This window comes from Tubulanus polymorphus, chromosome 6, assembly GCF_964204645.1.
Source record: "Tubulanus polymorphus chromosome 6, tnTubPoly1.2, whole genome shotgun sequence".
NCBI classification, from domain to species: Eukaryota; Metazoa; Nemertea; class Palaeonemertea; order Tubulaniformes; family Tubulanidae; genus Tubulanus; species Tubulanus polymorphus.
This window is the reverse complement of record NC_134030.1, coordinates 1,956,598-1,981,735: the sequence shown is the minus strand read 5'-3', so window position 1 is coordinate 1,981,735 and position 25,138 is coordinate 1,956,598. Positions and strand designations below refer to the sequence as shown.

At 36.6% G+C, this 25,138-nt stretch overlaps 3 protein-coding genes across 4 annotated transcripts; 1 reads left to right on the top strand and 2 right to left on the bottom strand.

Moving 5' to 3' along the window:
• On the bottom strand, positions 1-2,899 carry LOC141907333 (protein canopy homolog 2-like). 2 transcript variants are annotated; one of them, XM_074796943.1, is made up of 6 exons: positions 2,850-2,899; positions 2,576-2,669; positions 2,339-2,457; positions 1,958-2,155; positions 1,187-1,283; positions 1-720 (listed from the first exon to the last, which is right to left on the bottom strand). In XM_074796943.1, exons 2-6 carry the CDS (start codon positions 2,649-2,651, stop codon positions 437-439), a joined length of 774 nt encoding a protein of 257 aa, XP_074653044.1. In that variant the 5' UTR covers positions 2,652-2,669; positions 2,850-2,899; the 3' UTR covers positions 1-436. The 2 variants fall into 2 exon arrangements, with proteins under 2 accessions (XP_074653044.1, XP_074653043.1); XM_074796942.1 differs by having other exon boundaries at positions 2,812-2,892.
• A 109-nt stretch (positions 2,900-3,008) lies between these two features.
• On the top strand, positions 3,009-5,913 carry LOC141906938 (methionine aminopeptidase 1D, mitochondrial-like). The gene is made up of 8 exons (XM_074796435.1): positions 3,009-3,041; positions 3,135-3,261; positions 3,746-3,977; positions 4,333-4,524; positions 4,601-4,764; positions 4,942-5,039; positions 5,123-5,170; positions 5,590-5,913. The coding sequence occupies exons 1-8, from the start codon at positions 3,020-3,022 to the stop codon at positions 5,760-5,762; spliced, it is 1,056 nt and encodes a 351-aa protein (XP_074652536.1). The 5' UTR covers positions 3,009-3,019; the 3' UTR covers positions 5,763-5,913.
• An 8-nt stretch (positions 5,914-5,921) lies between these two features.
• On the bottom strand, positions 5,922-25,138 carry LOC141906937 (tetratricopeptide repeat protein 21B-like). The gene is made up of 29 exons (XM_074796434.1): positions 25,105-25,138; positions 24,809-24,880; positions 24,285-24,420; positions 23,868-23,978; positions 23,651-23,715; positions 23,092-23,190; positions 22,045-22,133; positions 20,429-20,626; positions 19,927-20,110; positions 19,107-19,299; positions 18,719-18,816; positions 18,532-18,639; positions 17,988-18,210; positions 17,088-17,366; positions 16,555-16,667; positions 16,064-16,302; positions 15,916-15,988; positions 14,675-14,838; positions 14,220-14,308; positions 13,212-13,338; positions 12,605-12,773; positions 11,392-11,584; positions 10,441-10,591; positions 9,810-9,971; positions 8,684-8,873; positions 8,002-8,226; positions 7,376-7,496; positions 6,601-6,668; positions 5,922-6,506 (listed from the first exon to the last, which is right to left on the bottom strand). The coding sequence occupies exons 2-29, from the start codon at positions 24,833-24,835 to the stop codon at positions 6,429-6,431; spliced, it is 3,972 nt and encodes a 1,323-aa protein (XP_074652535.1). The 5' UTR covers positions 24,836-24,880; positions 25,105-25,138; the 3' UTR covers positions 5,922-6,428.

Below are 25,138 nucleotides of genomic sequence, written 5' to 3'. Positions count from 1 at the left end.
TAATATTTATTCGTTCGAAAATTCATCATGTATTCATATCATACGCAGCAACAGCAATTTATACATTCAAAAAAAAAGAACACCAAAAGAAGAAACATTCGATAAATTGATCGTCGCTACAACTTGGAATGATCAACCAAAAATACTTGGTTCTAAAAAAACCCAAATAAATCTAACTCGTCGCTAAGAGATAAAGGCACAGGATGGAATAGTAAAAATACACCGATAGTTTTTAACAGCACAAAATGAAGAATTTCGCAGAAAATTCAACTTAAATTGAATCCATTTCTATACTTAATATAAACTCGTTGGTAAATGGGAAGATTAAGTACTTCATTATGGAATAAATATAACAGATTGTTTCTCACACAGTTGGTCACAGTTACACATAGTCGATTCAGATATGGTCTAAAAATTAAAGCTTTTATCAAAATCATCATAATTCATCCTTATTAGCATCAGTTTCATTATTATCATCATCAGTAGATTTATCATCTTCATTTTCACTTTGTTTCTCATCATCATCATTTTCCTTCTTGGCTTCTTTTTTCGCTGCCTCTTCTTCCGCCTTCTTCTTCTCTTCCTCAGCCTCTCGTATTTTTCTCTCCGCTTCCTCTTTCACTCTCTCTTTTTCTTCTTCTAGTTTCGCTTGTTCGACCATCTGCGGTTCTTTCGAGAGGAATTCACGTTTCTGTTGAACTGTTTCCGTTGAACAAACACCTGAAATAAGACAAACGCAGATCAGTGATTTTTATAATCATCATTTTTCATTATCAGGAATCAAGAACGCTAAGAAAATTCGATGGTAGGTCCTAGAAGGAAAGTAAAGCTTTTCTCGGATAAAGCAGTCACATCAAGGGCCATTAGCTGATCGCGACTTCGGTGTTTGGTATTTTTGAAGAAATGTTATGATTTCTGGCTGATGAGTGTCAAATAAACAGGTTTTAATCTCTGTCTGGATTTGAGAAACTTATAACTTGTTATTTCAAAATATCAATAGAGATTTGAGATATCCTAGAGAGATTGTTATTTCAAAATATATCAACAAATCAACAGCGACTTCGGTGTTCGTATTTTCGAAAAAATCCTATGATTTCTGGCTGATGAGTGTCAAATAAACAGGTTTTGCAATCTCTGCCTGTATTGTAGTGAGCCAATGTCGAGTCCTAAGAGGTCGTACACGTACCAGCTAAATCTTTGCATAGTTTTAAATCAATATCTTCTTCATTTTTATTGAACATCGTAATTATTTCTTCTTCGTGATCATCGACGATGTCCTGACACTAGAAATAAATCACAAACATTTGGATCAATTCATCAATCTTGATCTTATATCAATTTGCGAAGAGATTTGAGAAACTTATAACTCGTTATTTCGAAATATCAATAGAGATTTTGAGATATTCTAGAGAGATTATGTCAAAATATATCAACAAATCAAGAGAGATTTGAGAAACATAACTTGTTATTTCGAAATATCAATAGAGATTTGAGATATTCTAGAGAGATTGTTATTTCAAAATATATCAACAAATCAAGAGAGATTTGAGAAACTTATAACTTGTTATTTCGAAATATTGATAGAGATTTGAGATATTCTAGAGAGATTGTTATTTCAAAATATATCAACAAATCAAGAGAGATTTGAGAAACCTATAACTTGTTATTTCGAAATATCGATAGAGATTTGAGATATTCTAGAGAGATTGTTATTTCAAAATATATCAACAAATCTACTGAGATTTGAGAAACATATAACTTGTTATTTCGAAATATCAATAGAGATTTGAGATATTTTAGAGATTGTTATTTCAAAATATATCAAAAAATCAAGAGAGGTTTGAGAAACTTATATTGAAATATCAAAATCATGAGGGAAATTTGAGAAACTTGTAGCTTCTATTTCAAAATATCAAAAATCAGGAGAGAGAGTTGAGAAGAGGTTTTAGAAACTTACTGCTCTTTTTAATCGTAAACCTAGATCTCTATCGGTTGTAATTCCTAGAGTTCTGTATGAAGTGTAATCTCTCGATGTTGATCTCACACACAGAGACTCACTGCTGCCCTCTGGTGTATGTTTCGTGTAGTTGTGTAATTTTCCGCACAATTGTTCGACTACTTCGTGAAGTTTCTCTTCAGACGTCGCGTACGGAACCTGAATAAATTATACAGATATTTAAACACCTGAATAATGAAAGTGCTTACAGTAAAGACTCGTGACTCATAGCAAATTGACTTGGATTATCATAAACCCAGGACTCTGCTTGGCTAGCATGCTTTCCGTCGTATAAATCTGAGGCAAGAGCGCAATATTATACTATAGTTTATTCATACGCACCTGTCTGACGTGTGGTTGGTTTCCCTGACCGTCAACTCGAAAACTTCCAACTTTTATCATCTTTTTTGGATCGACTTGTTTTATTTCATTATTCACTTCATCGACGAGAGCCAAACATGCTGCAAAATATTCAACATGAAATTAACAAAATCTTGAACGCAAAACTGCAGTAGAGAGGCGGGAAGGGAGGCGGGTAGGGAGGCGGGTAAGGAGGGTGGGATAGGAACTTTCAATTACCTCCACATATTTCATCTTTACTCAGTTTCGCAGCGGATGAAAATGTCACCAACAAAACTAACATAAAAACAAACATCGCTGCAGCATCGATGACCTGAAAATTCAACATACTCATCTTTTGATTAATTAGCTTTTTGACAGCCACGACAGAAGGACAGCCAGTGACAGAGAATAAAATACGACACAATGAACAGTTTGATTATAACCGATAAGTTTAATTAGTTTAAATATATTACCACGTTGAGTTTCATGATGAATAGTGAATATATGATACCTGGGTATCTGATTCGAGCCCTAATCTGTATCAACCAACAGAATTCTGCCACATCGGTTCAAATTGTTTATGCGTGGCTGTATTCAATCTAGTTTTAATACAGCCACTGCGAAACAAATTAACGGAATTTTCTGTATAGGAGGTGAGAATGAAAGAAGATGTCAGCGCCCATGAAACCGGCAGCTGTCACAGGTGCGTGTGTTGCTTGTATTGTGTTTTTGAACGCAGGTGTTTCTGTGTTTGACTGTTATAAATGTATCTATCCTCTATATATCTATGTAACAGGTCGATCCTTGGTGAAACTCATGATTCCGTTGTCGCTGCCACTGTTCAGCAGGAAATCATTGTCGACATCGATATGGGTTCAACAAATCAGACACAAATCAGGATGGTTCGACATGTTCAAATTCAGGTGAATTTCAAGTCAGTGCCCGTTATGAATGAGATCACCATTCAGTTCTCAACGCTACTTCCAGGATGACCGCTGAAATATTGCCAATTTGTTTTGTGGCGGACCTCGATCTGATCGAGATCTAGGCTGCTTAACTTACTTAATTCAAATTTAATGAAAACTACACCATTCTCTTCATTATGCCTAGCCAATATCTGTTATAAGCACCCCATTATTCTTGGTCCCAGCAAACTCATAGCCTTGGCTCAGGGGCTGGATATTGAAGTTTGGGGTATTTAGAAACTAAGACGCTCCAATATCCCAACAACTACATAGTAATGATTACGTACAATAAAGTAGCGATAATTATCAATTGGAGCATCTCAGCTACTCAACCCCCCTGACCCCCTAAACTTCGACTATGAGCCACTGGTTTTGATTTCAATTATTAAACTTATGCTCTATAACTCATTGTAATTCTAAGTTATATTGTTTATGTCTACAGGAAACAGAAAACGAGTATAGTTGTTCCAGCTGATGTAAGTTCGCCGTTATCGGTTCCGCGGCGTATAAACTTACCCCCATACGCTGTAACTACTGACAACACAGCAGCAGCAGCAGCAGCTTATCCAATATTGTTGAAACCAGAAATTAAAACAGCGGAACAGATTCGCTGTATGAGAAAGGCGTGTGCGATAGCTCGAAAAGTACTTCATCATTCCGCTAAATTTATACAGGTAATTCATTTTTAGAAATGTTTGTAGCGAGTACGACAAATTCTTAAACTTGTGGAGATAAGGTCTGATTAGTCGCTTAAGTCCTGCTGATAAGTTCTTTCTTTTTGTGCTCAATGTCATGGAAATAAGGTCTAGGCCTACTACTTTAAGTCAAAATTTAAATTGATCGTTTCTTTATAGATTCTGAATTCAGTTGCATGCATTTTATTATTTCATTGATTTAAAACGTTTTTGGATTCAGAAGAATCGTGCTGACTTAGTTTTGTGCATTGAAAAAAAAGATCTGAAACTTCACTACTAGTTTTAATGCCCCTCTAGTAATATCAGCTCATACTCTGTCTTCTCTTCCACTCAGGCCGGTGTTACCACTGATGAAATCGATGAAATTGTTCACACGGAATGTATCCGTCACAATGCGTATCCCTCCCCGCTGAAATATCGCGGATTCCCGAAATCCGTTTGTACGTCCGTCAACAATGTATGTTGTCACGGGATACCGGACAGTCGGGCATTACGAGACGGGGATATTATAAACATCGATCTTACGGTAAATTCTAAATCATTCGTGTTCGGAAATATTCAAAATTTCAAACTGATTTGAAATATCCAATAAAAGTTTTCAGGTGTATTATAATGGTTACCACGGCGATACGTCTGCTACGTATGAAGTCGGTAGTGTTGATGAAAACGGTCGAAAACTGATCGAAACGACAGAGAAATGTTTAATGGCAGCTATTGATTCATGTGACCCGGGTGAATACTTCAACGTGATTGGTCGATCTGTCAGGTGAGACACCGCACATATTTCTGTTGATTTCAAAATAAGTACAAAATTCGAAATCGGGTCAAATCTTTTCATAAATCTTGAAGTAGAAATTTCGACCCACAATTGTAAAACTAGATCCAGTTGCCAATTTGTTATGAAACCAGGGAAAAATTGTGATAAAATATGCTATTTTTTCAGTAAAATTGCTTCCGAAAATGGTTTTAATGTAATCGGGAACCTGTGCGGACACGGGATAGGACAATATTTTCACGGTCCTCCTGATGTTATCCACGTCGGTAAGAACAGATTTGAAATGTTCGATTGCAAACTCTGATTTAGGCCGCAGTTAAATGAATAGTTTGTGCTCTTTCGCTCACAGATAATGATCGAACAAATCGCATGTTGCCTGGAATGACGTTTACAATCGGTAAGATATTTCCGTACCGGCAGAATCCTCTTTAGGGGACGTTCGTAAAGTATGTACGCGATCAGGGGACTGACAAAGAATGTCTACTTCTCCTGATGTTCGTAATGCTTATGCTTCATACATAGGAGCAAGGCTAAAAGTATGTGAAGTGTGAAATAGCGTACAATAAACCTTACCTAACTCAGACCAACTGACCACCAAATTTGGTCTGAATTTAACAAAGTCCGAGTTTTAAGAATTGGAAACATGTGATAAAGGAAATACAGAAAAAGATTTTGTTTAAGTCCCGAGTTGCCCATGTCCAGTTGGGCAAGGTTCGCAGTACATAGGGGTTGAAAATTGGCTGAATTTTGCTTTATCAATGATCCCTGTACTCGCTCGTAATCACTGATGTAATCCACATTGATGTGTAATTATAGAACCAGCTCTCAGTGAAGGTTCACCACAGTATCAGATACTAGCAGACGGATGGACGGCCGTTTCATTGGATAACAGTCGATCGGCACAGTTTGAACATACTGTATTAATAACAGATACTGCAGTCGAGATATTAACATCTGACAACAATATCAACGATCCTCCGATTCAGTGACCTACAACTCGTGACCTCCGACTCAGTGATCTCCAACTCAGTGATCTCCTACTCAGTGACTTCCAACTCAGTGATCTACTCAGTGACTTCCAACTCAGTGATCTACTCAGTGATCTCCAACTCAGTGAAATATTGAAGACATTTTTCAAATGATTCCATCTGTATATTTTGTACAATAAAGTTGAGTACATGTATTTATAAAATTCATTTTATGTAGAATAAATAATAAATATCTGGTTTAATTGAATTAACCAGAAACTGATATTTTTAAATATTTGTTAACAGTCATATTTTCAACATCTCGAGTGATACAATTTTGGAGAGCAGTAAACATTAAGAAAATTTTGCCTTTACAGAAAAATCTACGCAACGGTTTGTACAGGGTTCTAACAGATAAGGGAATTTCGTTTCCCCAACCTTTGACAAAAATTCCCCGATAAAATTGTAAGATATCCTCGGTGAGGGCTGTTTCTGATCAAAAGGTCCCTTATGCCACTTGTGTCACCAGCAAGAACGACAAGATACCAAAAATTCAAATTCCTTAACTTTCTTTTTGAAAAGTCGGAATTCCGTAAATTGCCCTTACTGGAAGAACCATGTTTGTATAGGCAGGAATGTTTCGGACGGATTTGATCCATATATTTCAGACAGTGACGAACGGAGATTCTAAACTCTAAGACTTGCTCGTGCTTTATCCAAGATATCTTTACGTATTTTCGGATAATTAGCGTGACTCGCCAAAACCTACAAAATAACAAAACAGACTCTTGATTTAAAAGACTGAAAACGACGAAAATATTTCCGAACCTTCATCAGGAGACTGTTCTACTTTACTTACATGATGGCAAATATCGATAGCATCAGTAAATCTTCTCGCCTTCAGATAATTAAAACCCAATTTATAACCTGAAACATCATCAAACAATTTATAAATAACAATAAGAGGAATACAGGATCCAGAACGATCCAAAAAACGATTTGAATGATTTTTGGTTTAGTTTTGTTTGTTTTGGCTTTTCGTCGCTTGGATCTTGGCTTCCCAAGACTAACCCTACTGGATTGTTCATTTAACCTCACTACGGGATGGCCACCTTTGAAGTGTTGACCGCACACTGTAAGCAGCCAGCAGGATTCGAACCCACTCATCACTGATAGTGGATACAACAGCATCATGCCTTATCTCGCAGAGCTACTGAGACTACTCCGCGTTGATCTGATAGAAATCCGATCGCATCAATTGTTTATTTGATTTTAACTTTGATCTCGTACCGTGCATGATAACGGTGAAAATACGATAATTTTACTGTTAAGACTCCGTGAAAAAGGTTTGAAATTTAGAATCAATATTTTTAGCACCATTTGCAACGCCACGACGCCTTATCTCACAGAGCTACCGAGACTGCTCTATTGAAATATCACGATTGTGGAACTGGTTGTGATAATGAGACTGCTCTATTGAAATATCACGATTGTGGAACTGGTTGTGATAATGAGACTGCTCTCATTGTGGAACTGGTTGTGATAATGAGACTGCTCTCATTGTGGAACTGGTTGTGATAATGAGACTGCTCTCATTGTGGAACTGGTTGTGGTAATGATGAATGTAAATTTACCGATAGCAGGATTATTCTTGTTTCCATATTTCCAGGCCATCTCGTAGTTTTTAGCAGCGTCTTTATACGACTGTTCTTTCTCCATCACGAATCCCATATATTCATACGCTTTACAACACGACTAAAAAACACAAATATGATAAATACCGAGTGAATGTTTGTGAAATAAAGACCAAGGATTTTCTCTTCAATTCTCCCAATTTACATGATGCTTATAGAATTGCGGAAATGAGGACTTGAATATTTGTCCCAATGAATAATAGAACATTCTGACATATATCTGTTTATCCTGATGATTTCATGACTGAAAACTCATTGAGTGATATTTTTCTTTTCGATAATCAAACCGTGGTTTTGCGTGAAGCAACATTTGTCCATGTTGAATAGAACTTGGACAGATGACTGTAAATCTGGACATGGAAGGGGGTGTGGCAAGGGGGTTGAAAATCGGCTAAATCACTTAGGGCAGAGGCCCGAAGAAGGGCAATAGTATGCGGCATGAGGGGCTACGTTCCCCAAAGTAGCACAGGACCTCTGGAGATACTTTTATTAGGTGCCCCTCTAAACCGAAAATACTGTCTAGACTCCATGCACCCCTGATAAACGAAGGAAACATCTAAACTTACTAGATTATGTTGCAAACATCGTTTCAGTAAATCCTGAGCCATATCGTATTTCCCGGATTGAATATAAATATCGGCGAGTAAGAGCCATCCTTTCTCTAAATCCTCGGCATCCTGCATGTTCCAGTTCACTTTGGCGATTCGTTTTAATTGATTACGCGCGCGAGGAACCTGTTTGAGAACCATGTAAGCAGTAGCCATTCCGTACAGCGCGCCTACGTGGTCCCGCTACAAATATAGAGATAGATAGATAGACAACTCATTAGACAGACCTGCATGATCTAACAATCTCAACTTATTTCCCTAACTTTTCATCGATTTTTTTAAGGTTTTTCTTTTTTACAAAGTTCTGAATCAAAAAGTAACACTAGTCATTACAATGTGGGCCCAGTTTAGATATCCATTGATGAGACACTAATCAACACACTCTGAGTCCGTGTTGTAATCAGATGAAATCTCATACGAGTCCTTGATGTTTCCTTAAGCTAATGTTTGTTTTTTCCTTATGATTTATCCAGCTTTTCGGCTATATCCTTGGAGTCATCTTCAGAATTAATTTTTCGTGTTAAAATTCGTTTTCAACAACTCTCAAATGACGGTTAATTTTCATATATTACGAAAACTCGATTTATTTCTGACGTTTCGATTCAATATTCTAATTAGAACAGAGATCCAGTATTTTTACCTCAGTCGACGCTATTTCCATAAACGCAGATAAAGCTTTCTCAACGTTAGCTTTATTTTTTGTAGCAACTAGAATCATATTCTCGAGTAATCTAGGACGAATATCACTCGGTTTAATACGTAATTCTTTCAGTAGTTTATCAGCGGTACGAACTGCTAATTGTTCACTATCGGCTTTTTCAGCTGCGCTTCTACAAAATATACATTTCAATTCAACTGTTAGAAATACTTATAAAATGATCAATCTGCAGCCCTTCGGTCATTCACCCTGTTTTAGTGTGAAGTGTGGACGTTTTTGAAAGTGTACTGATAAAATGTCTTATATCTGGTGTTCGTAGCTCATTTTCAATTAAAAATGTCACGGGTGAAGTTCTGAACACATGTGAAGTGTGAAGTGTGGATCAGTTTCTGAGAGTTGAAACTGTGCTGATAAAATGTCTAATATCAGATGTTACTAGTTCATTTTCAATTGAAAATGTCTCAGATGAAGCACTGAACACATGTGAAGTGTGGACGATCAGTTTTGAAAATGTGCTGATAAAATGTCTAATGTCTGGTGTTTGTAGTTCATTTTCAACTAAATATCAATGTCTCAGATGAAGTACTGAACACATGTGAAGTGTGGACGATCAGTTTCTGAGAGTTGAAACTGTGCTGATAAAATGTCTAATATCAGATGTTACTAGTTCATTTTCAATTGAAAATGTCTCAGGTGAAGCACTGAACACATGTGAAGTGTGGACGATCAGTTTTCGAAAATGTGCTGATAAAATGTCTAATGTCTGGTGTTTGTAGTTCATTTTCATTTAGAAATGTCTCAGATGAAGCACTGAACACAATATGTGAAGTGTGGACGATCAGTTTTTGAAAGCGCGCTGATAAAATGTCTAATATCTGGTGTTTGTAGTTCATTTTAAATAAAAAATGTCTCGGGTGAAGAACTGAACACATGTGAAGTGTAGACGATCAGTTTATGAGAGTTGAAACTGTGCTGATAAAATGTCTAATGTCTGGTGTTTGTAGTTCATTTTAAATAAAAAATGTCTCGGGTGAAGAACTGAACACATGTGGTAATCTGGAGTTTGTGCAGGTTCCAGGCTGTATTGAAGAATGAAATGTAATCTTACCCCGAATCATTATCCACAGATTCGAAAACTTCTCCTCCGATCGTTTCATTGTCCGGATTCAGACAGATTTCTATCATATTAAACACGGCTTTTTGTCCCCAATCTGTGTCTTTACGAGCTTTGTTAAAATGTCGTAACGCGGCGTTAGGGTTTCCTAAATGCCTGCAATACAGATATACGCATATATAACAGGGTGGCGCCGCTTTAAGCCAAAAAATACCAGGACCCGGTTTCATAGACTGAGTATCGAAGTTATCTCTAGGGATAAATCCTAAATCTGGGTAACAACCACCGTAGTAACGATGAGAACTGACGAATTTCAAAATATTCCCAGGGACTATTTTTCTTCCACATCTATGAAACCCAGCCCTGGAGTTCTACCTTATTTTTCCATGAACCGCAACCGAAATTTCCAATCATGAACTTTGACTTAAACAAAATTATCTGTAAATTCAACCACTGAATTGTAGTAAATTCTACGACTATTATATCTGTACTTTGATTTCTGATTTCAGAATCAAACTCCCTATTTTGCTCCCAGCAGGTGTGGTCGGGTTGTAAGGGACACAAGATCAAACAAAATCTACCAATCAAATAAATAATAGGGTCAATCCCTATAAATAATACGTACCATTCATAGATTCCTTTAGAATATTGAAATCCAGGTTCAATTTGAGCTTTATTCGATGCTTTCTCAGCAGTTTCGAGGAATCTGGGAGCATCTTCTAATTTACCAGCTCGACGTAGTAGATCAATTAACCGGGCTAACGCTTCATAGTGATCTATTCAAATACAAACAATCATTAATGAACTCTGAATACGTTTTGATCAGATTATGCAAAATCCTAAACTAACAATATAAAGATCATGAAATTTCTTTGTATGAGCTAGCATCTATTTCAACATTTCGACTATATCCTTATATCATCTTGAGCAATAATACTATAGCTTTGATTATTACAAAATCATGAGATATGTTTATATTCAATCCAGGGGCCAGTTACATAGTCGAGACTTAAGTCCGAAAGTGGTCTGAAACCTAAAGACTGGTCTTAATTTGTTAGATTGGCTATAGAACTAGGAGAGTCTTAGACTGGTTTAAGCCAGACTGGTCTTAGTCTAAGCCATGAATGACTATGGAGCCAGCCCCAGACGTAAGAAACTAAGAGACTAATTAAGTAGCGGTGATACGATACGAACTAGGGAGTATCGTTATATACAGCATAACAACAGTTACAAACTAAATGATCTAATTAACTACTCGCTCTAGGAAACATTACAGACTCCTATTCTTAGCATGGGATTTCATATCAATATACAATCATTGATAAAGATTGATTTTTTTTCAACACCCCCAACCCGCTAAGCGCCACGCAGGGCATTATAAGCGGGTTCGATGTTTCATTTCCCAATGGGGGAGAGACCAGAGAAGAACCTTCGACCAAGAAACTCTGTCACCACCAGGGTTTGAACCCATAAATCCTGGATTGACGAGACCAGTCAGTGACCGGCGGATTAACCCACTCGGCCACTTCGCCTCTCTCATGAAGATTGATGGTTTTCTCTCTCAGATGAAACTGACCTGGTTTACGTTCTAATAACTGTTGAAAGTGAAACGTCGCAGAATCGTACTCATTTTTACGGAACATTAAATCAGCCATCATCACAGTAGCGGCGTCATTCTCGGTATCGGCCTTCAGTAGGGTCATACATTGATGCTGACACGAATCTAAATCTTCAGTTAATAAATACAATCTCGCCAACTCTAACATTATCTATAAATAAATACATTCATTTATCAGAGAGCTTACAAATACAGTAGTTAACTCTCTCTTTTCATGCAGTAAAGTCTTGAGACTAAAAACTTTACTGCAGAAATGAGGGATAATACGTCAGAGATGAGGGACTTCTACCCTGAGTTGGTGTCAGCAACTGAGTAAGCAGTATGCAACAGGAAGAAATTTCTGTCCTTCCCGAGATTTGAACTCTCGATGCCTGGCGTCCAAGGCAGACGCTCTACCGCTGAGCTAAAGAGTATATTCCCGTTAGCTGAGCTAGTAGGAACGCTGTCATACACTCTGTCACAAGTAGACTCTGTGTCTCTTATTGCAGTAAAGTTAAGACTGGTAAAATTGTACCCCGAGTTGGTGTCAGATACTGAGTAAGCAGTAGACTCTGTGTGAAGTTAAGACTGGAAAATTCTACCCCAACTTGGTATCGAATACTGAGTAAGAGTTTGTGAAAGACCGTTGGCCCTCTTTTCCTAGTTCATACAGAAATCTTATGTGGAGCAGACTCTGTCTTTTCATGAGGTTATGTTTTGAGACTCACAACTTTACTGCAGTAAGAGACAAGTGACTGGTAAACTCCTACCAAGAGGTGGTATCAAATACCGAGTAAGAGTTTGTGAAAGACTGTTGGCCCTCTTTTTCTAGTTCATACAGAAATCTTATGTGGAGCAGACTCAGTCTTTTCATGAGGTTATGTTTTGAGACTCAAAACTTTACTGCAGTAAGAGACAAGTGACTGGTAAACTCCTACCAAGAGATGGTATCAAATACCGAGTAAGAGTTTGTGAAAGACTGTTGGCCCTCTAATTCTAGTTCATACAGAAATCTAATGTGGAGCAGACTCAGTCTTTTCATGAGGTTATGTTTTGAGACTCAAAACTTTACTGCAGTAAGAGACAAGGGAATGGTAAACTTCTACCAAGAGGTGGTATGAAATACCGAGTAAGAGTTGGTGAAAGACTCCTGTCCCTCTAATTCTAGTTGATAGAATAATTCAGTTTTTACCTTGCTGTCATTTTCCATATAAGTCAAAGCCTCTTTATATGATTTGATGGCTTTATCATATTCCCTGTGAGATGCAGCGTGTTCCGATACTTGACAACAGATGTCAGCAGCGAGCTGTTTCTGCGAGGAGACCGCGTCCGGCTGTTCGGTTTGAACTCTCTTTAAAACTCTGTTCACGATAGAAGATTGAAATAACAGTGTGAGAGAGAAAGAAAGAGGGGTTTAAACCCTGGAATAATCAGTTGAAGAATACATAGAAATGTAAAATGAAGAAGGGAATGCCGACTCTTCAAAAACCCACTAGACACGTCTACTAATCTTGTGTTCTGATCAGCAACCTCACCTTTATCAATAAACAATAGATTTTCTCAGCAATACTTTCGATGATATTTTCTCAGCGAGGATTGAGGATTGCATTTTCAAGACTTGGTTAAGTTGAAAGACTTTAACCAATCATGAAAAATGCTTATTAGAAATAGAGGCCGGTTACCAGTCTAGAAAATCTATTGTTGATCGCAACTGGTGAGGACGCTGAACAGAAGATTACAGGCAGATTTTTGTGAAGTCAGCCTTCCCTTCAGTTTACATTTCTGTGAATAAATTCTACCTGGACTGCATTTCCCTCGCTTTATTCAGATTAGTCAACGCCTCATCCACACGTCCAACTTTCTGATAGACCTTCGATAGTAACACATAGTATCGAGTTTTCTGCATTAGACCCTGAAGATCACTGCCTACAAAATAAACAAACAACTCATTATCAACCCCTGCCGATCACTGCTATTTTACTCAATCGAGTCCCTTTTCTCAACATGAGTAAAAGAAGTATGGAACTTGCATTAAGTTTGATGGTTCAACTCACTTCTGCGATTCTAGGGGTTACGTTAAGACCTAAATAAGGTATGTACCCCAAAAATATTGCAAAAAGAAACAAGTTTCATCAACGAATAAAACGATTATTGAAACAAAGAAACAACTCGCAATCATTATTATGATTCTTATCTATTGAGATGTTAGATTTTCCTCAGACTTAAACTAATGAGATGTAAGAAATATCATTAATAATCTCGACCAAATAGAAAACACGCGCGATCTGAGACAGACCAGCAGGTGTCGTCTGAAATGGGATCTTATCTCATACAAGGAAAATAATGTCATCATAGGAAACATCTTACACAGCTGGGACTGTGGGGGGAGGCAGTTTACACAGTCTAAATCAGTTAAATCATTGTAGTTGTGACCAAGATCATTACGCTGATGATTTACACTTAGTAAATTGAATTAGCAATACAAATTGAGACTCAAAAATAGAGATGACTTCAGTAATGTGACGACTTATCCAAATGATGACTTACACTTAGTAAATTGAATTAGAAATACAAATTGAGACTTAAAAATAGAGATGACTTCAGTAATGTGACGACTTATCCAAATGATGACTTACACTTAGTAAATTGAATTAGAAATACAAATTGAGACTCAAAAATAGGGCTTAAAAATAGAGATGACTTCAGTAATGTGACGACTTATCCAAATGATGACTTAGTAAATTGAATTAGAAATACAAATTTGGATTAAAAAGACACAGCTTCAGTAAACATGAATAGATTTGTACCTAAATCATCTTGTTCAATTGCTTGTTTGAGAACTTTTTCAGCTTTTTCGTACTGTCGTAATTTCAGTAACAGGTCGGCGAGATCATATCTGTAAACATCACACACACAAATACAATCAATAAACAATCAGCTCTTGAGTCTAAATTGTAAAATCCCGGCCCGAGGCTTGATTTATGGCATCAAATTTTAGGGAGTATTTTCTCAGGATACAAATTGTCGGTATCATGCAGCATCAATGATTAATATCCCAGTTTACTCCTTTAATCTAAATTTCTAATTAAGAAAACACAAGAAAGAATTGGATTAAACATCTTCTTACGGTGAAATCTGACATTTCTTGAATCCTGCCGGGATAGTTTTATTCCAATTTTTAGTATTCAAACAAAAAGTTCTAGCACCCTAGTACTGGGATACAGCCAAAATCAAGCCTGATTATTCATTTTATTTATCTGACCTGAGGTGAGATTGATTGCCTGATTTTAACGCGGCCTCGTAATAGTTGATGGCTTTTCCGTAATTATGAGTTTTAAACAACGCTTGACCCATTTTACTAGCGAGAGACGAATCGCGAGGATTCTTCTTTAAAGCAGCTTCATACGCTTCGATTGCTTTCTCCGGCTACAAATAGATAATGTATATAACAAGGATATATACATGATGACAATACAGGATTCCTGCAGATCAGTCATTCCAGAATTCAGAGACTTTTGTAACGAGGATATACGTTATGACAATACAGGGCTCCTACAGATCAGTCATTCCAGAATTCAAAGACTTTTGTAACGAGGATATACGTTATGACAATACAGGGCTCCTACAGATCAGTCATTCCAGAATTCACAGACTTTTGTAACGAGGATATACATGATGACAATACAGGGCTCCTACAGTTCAGTCATTTCAGAATTCACAGACTTTTGTAACGAGGATATACATGATGACAATACAGGGTTCCTATAGATCAGTCATTCCAGAATTCACAGACTTTTGTAACGAGGATATACGTTATGACAATACAGGGTTCCTGCAGATCAGTCATTCCAGAATTCACAGAAGATATACGTTATGACAATACAGGGCTCCTACGGATCAGTCATTCCAGAATTCAAAGACTTTTGTAACGAGGATATACGTTATGACAATACAGGGCTCCTACGGATCAGTCATTCCAGAATTCAAAGACTTTTGTAACGAGGATATACGTTATGACAATACAGGGCTCCTGCAGTTCAGTCATTCCAGAATTCACAGACTTTTGTAACGAGGATATACGTTATGACAATACAGGGCTCCTACAGATCAGTCATTCCAGAATTCAAAAACTTTTCAATGAGTTTTCATAGATAACAATTTCAAACTGTGAGGAAGCTTCGGCATCACGTTCATATCCCAATTACAGTAGACTCCTCTAAATCGGTTCTGTTTATCTTAGTAAACCAATCAATGCGATGGAATCTGTGCACAATAACTAGACCCTAAACCTAGAAATTTCCTAATTGCCAATTTCTCAAAATTCAAGGAATTTTCAAGGACTTATGGACATTTTGCTAAAATTCAAGGATATTCAAGGACCTTGAAAAATATTTTTGGTTTAGGCGTTTTAAAAGAATCAAGGAGTCGTAGGGACCCTGCAATAATCTCAGTGTGTCCGACACAATTTCTGACAAACATTATTACGTCATAATTTGTACATACCTCCTGTATTCCCATATAAGCGTCTCCTAGTAACAGGTAAGAATGAGGTGTAGGATTCTTCTCCACTAATTCTCTATACAAATAAATCAGACCAGTTAACGCAACAGAACGATCGGTTAGATTTGAATTTTGAATTATTGAAACGAACCTGTAACAGCCGGCGTACAGTCGTTTATCGTTACGATGTTGTAGATAAATTTCGGCCATTTTTTCACGAGCCTGGACGAAGTACGGCTGACCCGGTTGTACGTTACGTAACGTATTAATAGCCGAATCTACGTCGCCGTGGGCGATAGATATATCGGCGTTGGCGATTGTTATACGTATTTCCTCGGGAGTTCCTTCGAATTCACTGATCGCGTCTTGCATGATTTTAACAGCTTCGTGCTGAAGAAAATTGAATCCGATGAATGCAGCTTCACGAATAAGTTTAACTCTCATATTTTTGGTTTAATTGCAGTCAGTAAATTCATGTTTTCAGCGTTAACAATTCAAACTCATTGATTTTAAGCTTAAAACCTTTTATGAAAGGGAACACTAGAAATTAGTTCATTACCAATGCTGTCACCCAAAACAGTCATATTGCAACCGAAGAGAGAACAGTGAAACCGAGAAGATATTATAAATTTGATGACAAACCTGTTCATTACAAAGTCTATGAGCATCAGCGAGTTCGAGGAACACCGATACTCTGTCGTTCGTGCTGATATCTAACTGTTGTCGACCTGGTTTTCTTTGAACTGGACGCATAGCTATAAACAACATAACAACAAGTTGTTAAAACTATATTCGTCTTCGACATTTGTCAAACTGGGTCCGGCTTCGCGAAAAAGTTTTAACTCAAACGTTTGGGGTTTGATTACTGCTGGTTACTTCATAATAAGTCGAGAAGATACTTATTATCTGTATAAGATGAATACAAGAGAAATCCCACAGTAATTCAAGCACAGGTGTAAAGTTCTTGAGTAAAAAGTTCATATATTTGAGTAATGTTTTAGTGATGTCAAATATCTAGACTTCTTAATCAAAAACTTTGCATCAATGGCTGATTTATTGCGGGATTTTTCTCATGGCGGTTACTTAAACCTAAACCGTTTTAAGCTAAAACATTCTCATGAAACAGGACCCTCGAATGCGTTCACTACGAGTTCAAACTCTCTACTTATATTCACCTCGTTTACGAACTCCCGGTAAACTCATCGCGCTCTGAAGAGTTTTCACTGCTTCCTCGTTTTCGTTCATTTTTTTCTGTATACGAGCTTTAATCAAGTGATAAAGCGGATGTTCGCGAACCTCGAATCGATGACTCAATCCCATTTCTAACGATTGATCCGCCTGTTGATATTTGCCTTTCTCTAGTAATATCTGAGCGAGTAATAAATGAACCATCGCCATCGACGGATCGACGTCCAGACAATGTTCCAGGATACTTTGAGACGCGTCCATATTACCTGAAAATAAATAAATCATTTAAATAAATAAACAAATCAAAATACGAAACGAACTAAAACGGGGCCCAGTTTCACGAAAAAGTTTACATCTAAAACGGTTAAATTTGAATAGTTGTCCTCATTGAAGAAATGAAGAAACCAATAGCGATTACACCAAAAGTTTGAGTTCAACTTTTTTGTGAAACTGGGCCCAGGTATCAATCTACAGCCTAAACTCTGCACTAAAGATTTCAATGCAGCACCGAACCTTGAATCTCGCTGAGACTTTGAGACTTCTAATTGAACATTAACTACAAACACAAGGATCCAATTCTACAGTTGATGATTTAAACAAACATTTGTTATCAACTATTCCAAACTTCAGAATCAAACTTAACAAACAACAGTGGAACTGCGTCCCGGCATTAAACATTCTATCAGCTCACTTTCAAAAACTGAGCATCCACACTTCTATCTCCCCATTATGAGTTAAAATTGAACTACAAACATCGGATTTTAGACATTTTATCAGCACATTTTCAAAAACTAATCGTCCACACTTCACACTTACAATAGTGAATGTCTGTGAATGTAGATTCATACCTGTACAAGGTCCAAAACAGAAAATACAATAATTCTTACCAGAAATATATTTGATTTTAGCCATCAGATAGAGACCCTCTAACATTCCGGGTACAGCGCGATTCAATGGTTCTAATATCTGCGTACATCGTTTCAGTACCGGGTTTCCCTGATTCTGTTGACTCTCGACCTGCTGCGGCGCGTACATCAAATACTCATTAATTACTTGTAGTAGAAAATCAGGATTCAAATACATGTAATAATCCGGCCCCAGCGGTAAATCCTGTAAAAATAAATCATCACAAATATTTAGGTTTTCTCTCTTCTATCAATTTATGCCTCACCCTCAGACAACTGTGCATGAAGTCTCTAAATTTTCAGGTAAAAATATAATTCATTTCAATGCCTTGCGTCCAGACAGGAAAAACTAGTGAAGTCTTCAATCAGTTTTGTAAGAATCACAGGCAGCACATGTCTGAGAGGGGGAGGGGCTACAGGTATAATGAATGAGAGGGGGAGAGGCTTGATTGACAGCTACTACAGGTATAATGAATGAGAGGGGGAGAGGCTACAGGTATAATGAATTGTTTAGTAGTGTTTTTACCTTGATACCGATGAAATGTGTTTCAATCGCTTCATCGAGATTCTGTAGAACTATTTGCGGATCTTGATTACGTTTACGAGCGAGCACGGCGCTGAGATACATCAATTCCTGAAACAATCAAAGATCGGAACTTCAAAATGTGAGTCGCCAAGTAAACTATCAAAGAATTGAGGATTTCAATCTCTACCGATGTTTTTCCGATGCTTTGTTGAATTTCGTTTAAGAATTCTAATTGTTGAGCCGCGTCCTCTAATTGATCCTCTAATAACTGACAATGAATTATACCTGAAATATTCAAAATAAACATCACTGGGCACTGAGACAGTACACTCCACTTAAGTAAAGTCTTTAGGGACTAAATTGGTCTGATTTAGAGCAATATCTGAGTTTTAAGACTCAGCTCAAGTCGGATCTTTTGACTTGAGAGTGATATCTGAGTTGGATGATACAGTAGACTCCGCTCAAGTCTGATCTTTTGACTTGAGAGTGATATCTGAGTTGGATGATACAGTAGACTCCGCTCAAGTCAGAGTACTTGACTTGAGAGCGTAACGGTTATGATTGTTAATCTTTACCTGTCAACGCAGCGACGCTCGTCTCATCCAATTTCATCGCGTTTTTATAACATTTCATCGCGTCCTTCACGCGACCTTGTAACAATAGTTCATACCCGAGCTCATTAACATATTCAGCGTTCGTTGAATCGAGGCCGACTGCTCGTTCAGCCATAAAATACGTCTGCTGTAAGATACCGGTATTTCTACTCGCCTGAAAAAATAACAGATTCATTAGAATTTACAACGTTATTGATCTGCTGCGTGGACACTGAACCCTTCAGTCTGGAGCAAACCAGGCCGCAAGCAAATTCAGTACTTCACCTGAGACATTTTTAATTGAAAATGAACTACAAACACCAGATATTAGACATTTTATCAGCACACTTTCAAAAACTAATCGTCCACACTTCACATGTGTTCAGTGCTTCACCTGAGACATTTTTAATTGAAAATGAACTACAAACACCAGATATTAGACATTTTATCAGCACACTTTCAAAAACTAATCGTCCACACTTCACATGTGTTCAGTGCTTCACCTGAGACATTTTTAATTGAAAATGAACTACAAACACCAGATATTAGACATTTTATCAGCACACTTTCAAAAACTGATCGTCCACACTTCACATGTGTTCAGTAGTTAACGTGAGACATTTCTAAATGAAAATGAACTACAAACACCAGACATTTTATCAGCGCACTTTCAGAAACTGATCGTCCACACTTCACATGTGTTCAGTGCTTCATCTGAGACATTTTCAATTGAAAATACACTACATACACCAGACATGAAAAGGAATGAGTAAATGAGTACAGCAAGTGTCGAGTAACTTACAATTCTACAAAATCCTCTCGATAATTCGTAGAATTTATCAGCATTTTTCGGTTCAACTCGATCCATTAGTTGTAACAGATCGCCCAGACGCGACGCCGCCTCCTGATAGTTACCATCGCGACAAATCAAATTCAAAATCTGAAAACGTATCGCCTCCAAACAGTGAGAATCTAAACTCAACGCCCTGAAGATAATATCAAATAAAACAGATATTACAATCCATCAAATTTAACAAATATTACAATCCATCAAATTTAACAAATATAACAATCCATCAAATAAAACAAATATTACAATCCATCAAATTTAACAAATATTACAATCCATCAAATTTAACAAATATAACAATCCATCAAATAAAACAAATATTACAAAATCCATCAAATTTAACAAATATTACAATCCATCAAATAAAACAAATATTACAATACATCAAATTTAACAAATATTACAATCCATCAAATTTAACAAATATTTCAAATGAACGAAATAAAGATCATACCTATGCGTTACGTCTATAGTCTGTTCCCAATCCTGTACGGCTAATTGCAGCCTCATTTTTTCGATGAATCCCGGGATAAACGTCGGGAAAGCTACGATGACTTGATTGACGAACTCGAGGGCGCCGCTGAAATTATGACGCATCATGAAGAATCTGGCTTTACCCAACAACGCGTCGATCTCTTTAACTCCGTCCTGACTGAAAAATAAAATAAAACAAAAAAATAAAAATAAAATAAAACATTATCATAACCATTAGTGAAACATTCTGTATCATTCTGTAAACATGATGTTCACAATGAGAATAATAAGAGTCTGAAATGTTTCCTTTCAGCTAGTGTAGACTATTCAACATTGTTACTTTATCCTAATAGTCATCTTCAGGAATACTGAATTTTGTCCTCATATTAAATATTGAAATTGTGTGCACTGAGCTTTCTGAGAAACAGAGATTCAATTCGAGTCAGCTTTTACGCAATTTCATGTTTTAATGAATTAAGTATTTTTAGTAAACTACTTTCATTATCAGGAATGTAAAATTTTTGGAACGCAGCAAATTCAAAGCAATGAGTTGTTATATTTTGGTCACCGTGACAGATAGTAGCCAATTCATGTCTGACTATTATTGTGTTGCGTAGCCCTTGCATAATGATGCCTAGCACTTTCAGTAAGGTGAGTGTGAGGAAAAGTGAAAAAATTCACAATAAACGCAATAGGGCTTTAAAATGTTAAATCTACCTACATTTTAATAGAATCAACTAAACTGCAATTATGCAATTAACTTCAATGAAGCAGTTAATGTATGTATTCAACATTAGTTTTAATAACACAAAGCTGGAATTACGGATGATGCTAGAAAGACTACTGAAGCTGAAGAACAACATAATTCTTACCTTCCTTCTTCACTCCTACTATCAAACACATTATAACGTATAAATCAGTCGAACATTAACACAATAGCAACAAAACCCTTAGAAAGCGAAGTGTACCCGCACTCCCTTACCCTGGGTACAGCTAGCCCAGTTCACTTAACCCTTTCAGTGCTGGCTAATTAATACCCAATAGTGCTGAAGATAATTTGAAAATTCTGAAAAATTCCACCCTAGTGTGTTGAATAACGGGAATAGCACTATAGTGCGTCTACACCCTGGCGCGGTACACTATGTTTGACAGGTGCTGCCATCTTTCAAGAGAGATAATTAGTAATAACTAATTAAACAATACACCGCAGTGTGGTGTACCAGCAAAATCCACCACTGATTCGTACACCGCACTGCGGTGTAGACGCACTGAAAGGGTTAATACATAGTTCTAACGGATCAGAGAATCTAGAATTCTTGATTTTCCTGACCCTTTTCCAAACATTCCCTGATTAGTTTTTAAAGATATCCTCACTGAGGGCAGTTTCTTTATCAAGAGGTTCCTTATGTCACTCGTCAACATCAGCAACAACAACATGCCAAAAATTCAGTAAGGCCCTGTACACACAGAAATAACATTCATCTGGACCTAGTTCCACAGTTAAGAGTTAAAATTAGTTCATTTCCAATGAGTTAACTCAGGGTCAAATTTTTACTCTGTGGAACTGGACCCTGGGGTTCACAATTAATTACTTACTTCATTGCATCGTCGAAATATTTGACAGATTTTTTAGCATACGCGTCGCGACCACAGAATAAATCGATCCAACCTTTTATAATTAAACCCTGAAATAAACATAAACAGAAATTCAAACAGATTGAAATAAATCAGCAGAAATTTAGAGGTAGACTCACAGTTCTAAAGTTCTAAACTAATATCGATAAGTCGTCACATTACTGAAGTCATCTTTCTTTTTTGAGTCTCAATTCATGTATTTCTAATTCAATTTACTAAGTGTAATTCATCATTTGGATAAGTCTTCACATTACTGAAGTCATCTTTCTTTTTTGAGGCTAAATTCATGTATTTCTAATTCAATTTACTAAGTGTAATTCATCATTTGGATAAGTCGTCACATTACTGAAGTCATCTCTATTTTTGAGTCTCAATTTCTATTTCTAATTCAATTTACTGGGTATAAGTCATCATTTGGATAAGTCGTCACATTACTGAAGTCATCTCTATTTTTGAGTCTCAATTTCTATTTCTAATTCAATTTACTGGGTATAAGTCATCATTTGGATAAGTCGTCACATTACTGAAGTCATCTCTATTTTTGAGTCTAAATTTCTATTTCTAATTCAATTCACTAAGTGTAAGTCATCATTTGGATAAATCGTCACATTACTGAAGTCATCTCTATTTTTGAGTCTCAATTTCTATTTCTAATTCAATTTACTGGGTATAAGTCATCATTTGGATAAGTCGTCACATTATTGAAGTCATCTCTATTTTTTAGTCTCAATTTCTATTTCTAATTCAATTTACTAAGTGTAAGTCATCATTTGGATAAGTCGTCACGTTACTGAAGTCATCTCTATTTTTGAGTCTAAATTTCTATTTCTAATTCAATTTACTAAGTGTAAGTTGCGAAGTTGTTATATTACCAAATTCAATTCTAATGAATCCATTACCAAAATAAATGTCTTCCCATATATAGTGACTTCAGCGAGTTCAACTGTAATTCATTCAAATTTAGATTAAGAACTGTGAAACTGAGTCATAGTTTTTCTACTTTTTTACCTCTTTAGTTGTGTTAATTTTCAACATGCGATCGACGTACTCTCGAGCCTTGTCGTACCGTCCACATAGAAACAGGAATAAACCAGCAAAATATAAACCCTAAAATCAAACATCATATTTAACAGATTAACCATCATATTTAACAGATTAACCATCATATTTAACAGATTAACCATCATATTTAACAGATTAACCATCATATTTAACAGATTAACCATCATATTTAACAGATTAACCATCATATTTAACAGATTATTCTAAAATTTCTAAGTGCCCTCAATAAATTTTGCTCGCAAAACAATTTCATGATTCATAATGCAGGAAATGGCTTCAAATCAGCGCTGGAATCTCAAAATTTTTCTGGCGAGACCTCAGACCCCCGGAAGGGCTTCGCGCTGAAGCAGTGTTAACCTCCGCGCTGCGCTCGGCGTGTTATCAGTGCCCTTTTCTTTTAGGTATGCCCCTCGAATACAGAGAAGACCCTCAGATTCACCCCTAGATCCGCCCCTGGATACAGGTCGTTTATAGATGAATAGTTCTAGATAGCGACATTCCTTACTTTATCACCAGCTTGTTTTCTTTGATCTTTTAATTTTGTCTCTAATTGCTGCACGCTTTCAGAATCTGTAAAATAAAACATTTATTTCTAATCATTCACGGCCCTGGTTTTCGATTAGAAGTTTACAATATTAGATTTTTAGTATTTGAAAATTAACTATGTGGGTCCAGGTACAGAAGTGTGGAACCGATTCCACATCTGTGGGATCAGAACTTACCAACGGTTTTACATTTTTTATGCGCTATTATCAAAGCCATCAATGAACAAAGATTCACATCTATTTTATCTTTTAGAAGTTCCAACTCTCGCATTCCTTCTTGTAAGTTATCTAAACAAAGAAAAAAAAAACAAAATCAATAACAGAATCTACTAATTAGAAACCAGGGCGTAGTTAAGATGTAAGACCAGTATCCATCAGATAACTCGAGACCAGTCTTAAGATTCAAGATCCCTTTTGGATTTAAATGACGACTTTGAGCAACCGGGACGAGGGCTTGTTATAAGATGTGTAAATTTCATCTTAATTTTTCTTAAATAATAAAATCTTGCCTGGTATGCTATTACAAAAATAGGAATAGCGTAAATAAAATATAATTATTCTATACAAAGATTTACAAATAAAATCAATACGAACCTCCTCCGATAAGAACCATGGAATACGCATTGAAGAATTTCAGAATAGGATCATTGCCATACTTGCGTAATCCGTCTAAAGCTGCATTCTGCATGTGGTGATAATATTTCTCACGACAATAATACGTTATTGTAGCCTGAATGAAATGAATTACAGTTATTTAGTCAAAGATCTACTTCAGTGGAGTTTCAGAAAACTTCAGAAATTTGTTTATGTAATTCATAATTTTTATTAGTTAGTTAATTTGGGGTCCGCAGTCTAACTAAAACGTCAATGAAAGTAACATGAGACGAGTAAGAAAGGGCAACAGTCAGATGGACACAGTGGAATCAGAACACGGCCATCATGGTCATGGATTGGAAGTAGTCGGTAACCTGTCTGTGGTTTAGTTTCACGATCGGATATTTTCGTTGGTATATTTTGATCCGATTATAAAAAGCTTACCACCAACGATTCGATAAGGTAACTAACTAGATTGGAAGAAGACATGGAATTCAAATTCTGTATCAGATATGTTTACTTACTAAAGTGACAGCGTCTGAATCGGCCATGATGCTTGGTAGCTTTCTTCGTTTTCAAGCGCTACGAAATATCTTCTTAAGAACGAAAAAGATCACTTGCAACAACTCGTCATGTCATCAATCGATTTAAACACAGACTAAGCAAATTTCAATTCTAACTGTGATTTTTACGAGTTAACTACAGTTGGTCGCACAGTTCTCGATATCTAATGATGCACAATGTTGTTAGATATATACTGTGTAATCAAACTGCTAATATGACAATCAGAAAAAGTTTAATTTTCTTAACTTTTACTCACAAATTTTGTTCAGATCCAAATATGCGTCGTAAAC

Bases quoted from the DNA above. Each gene is read 5' to 3' on its own strand.
- LOC141906938 (XM_074796435.1), top strand. From the start codon at position 3,020: ATGAAACCGGCAGCTGTCACAG. The intron at 4,765-4,941 runs GTGAGACACCGC...CTATTTTTTCAG, and splicing joins GTGATTGGTCGATCTGTCAG to TAAAATTGCTTCCGAAAATG. The intron at 5,040-5,122 runs GTAAGAACAGAT...TTTCGCTCACAG, and splicing joins TCCTGATGTTATCCACGTCG to ATAATGATCGAACAAATCGC.
- LOC141907333 (XM_074796942.1), bottom strand. The intron at 2,156-2,338 runs GTGCGTATGAAT...TAATTTATTCAG, and splicing joins ACCAACCACACGTCAGACAG to GTTCCGTACGCGACGTCTGA. The intron at 721-1,186 runs GTACGTGTACGA...GTCTTATTTCAG, and splicing joins ACTATGCAAAGATTTAGCTG to GTGTTTGTTCAACGGAAACA.
- LOC141906937 (XM_074796434.1), bottom strand. From the start codon at position 24,835: ATGGCCGATTCAGACGCTGTCACTTTA. The intron at 22,134-23,091 runs GTAAAAAAGTAG...TGTTTATTTCAG, and splicing joins AAATTAACACAACTAAAGAG to GGTTTAATTATAAAAGGTTG. The intron at 14,839-15,915 runs GTATGTACAAAT...ATCTATTTGTAG, and splicing joins CTTATATGGGAATACAGGAG to CCGGAGAAAGCAATCGAAGC.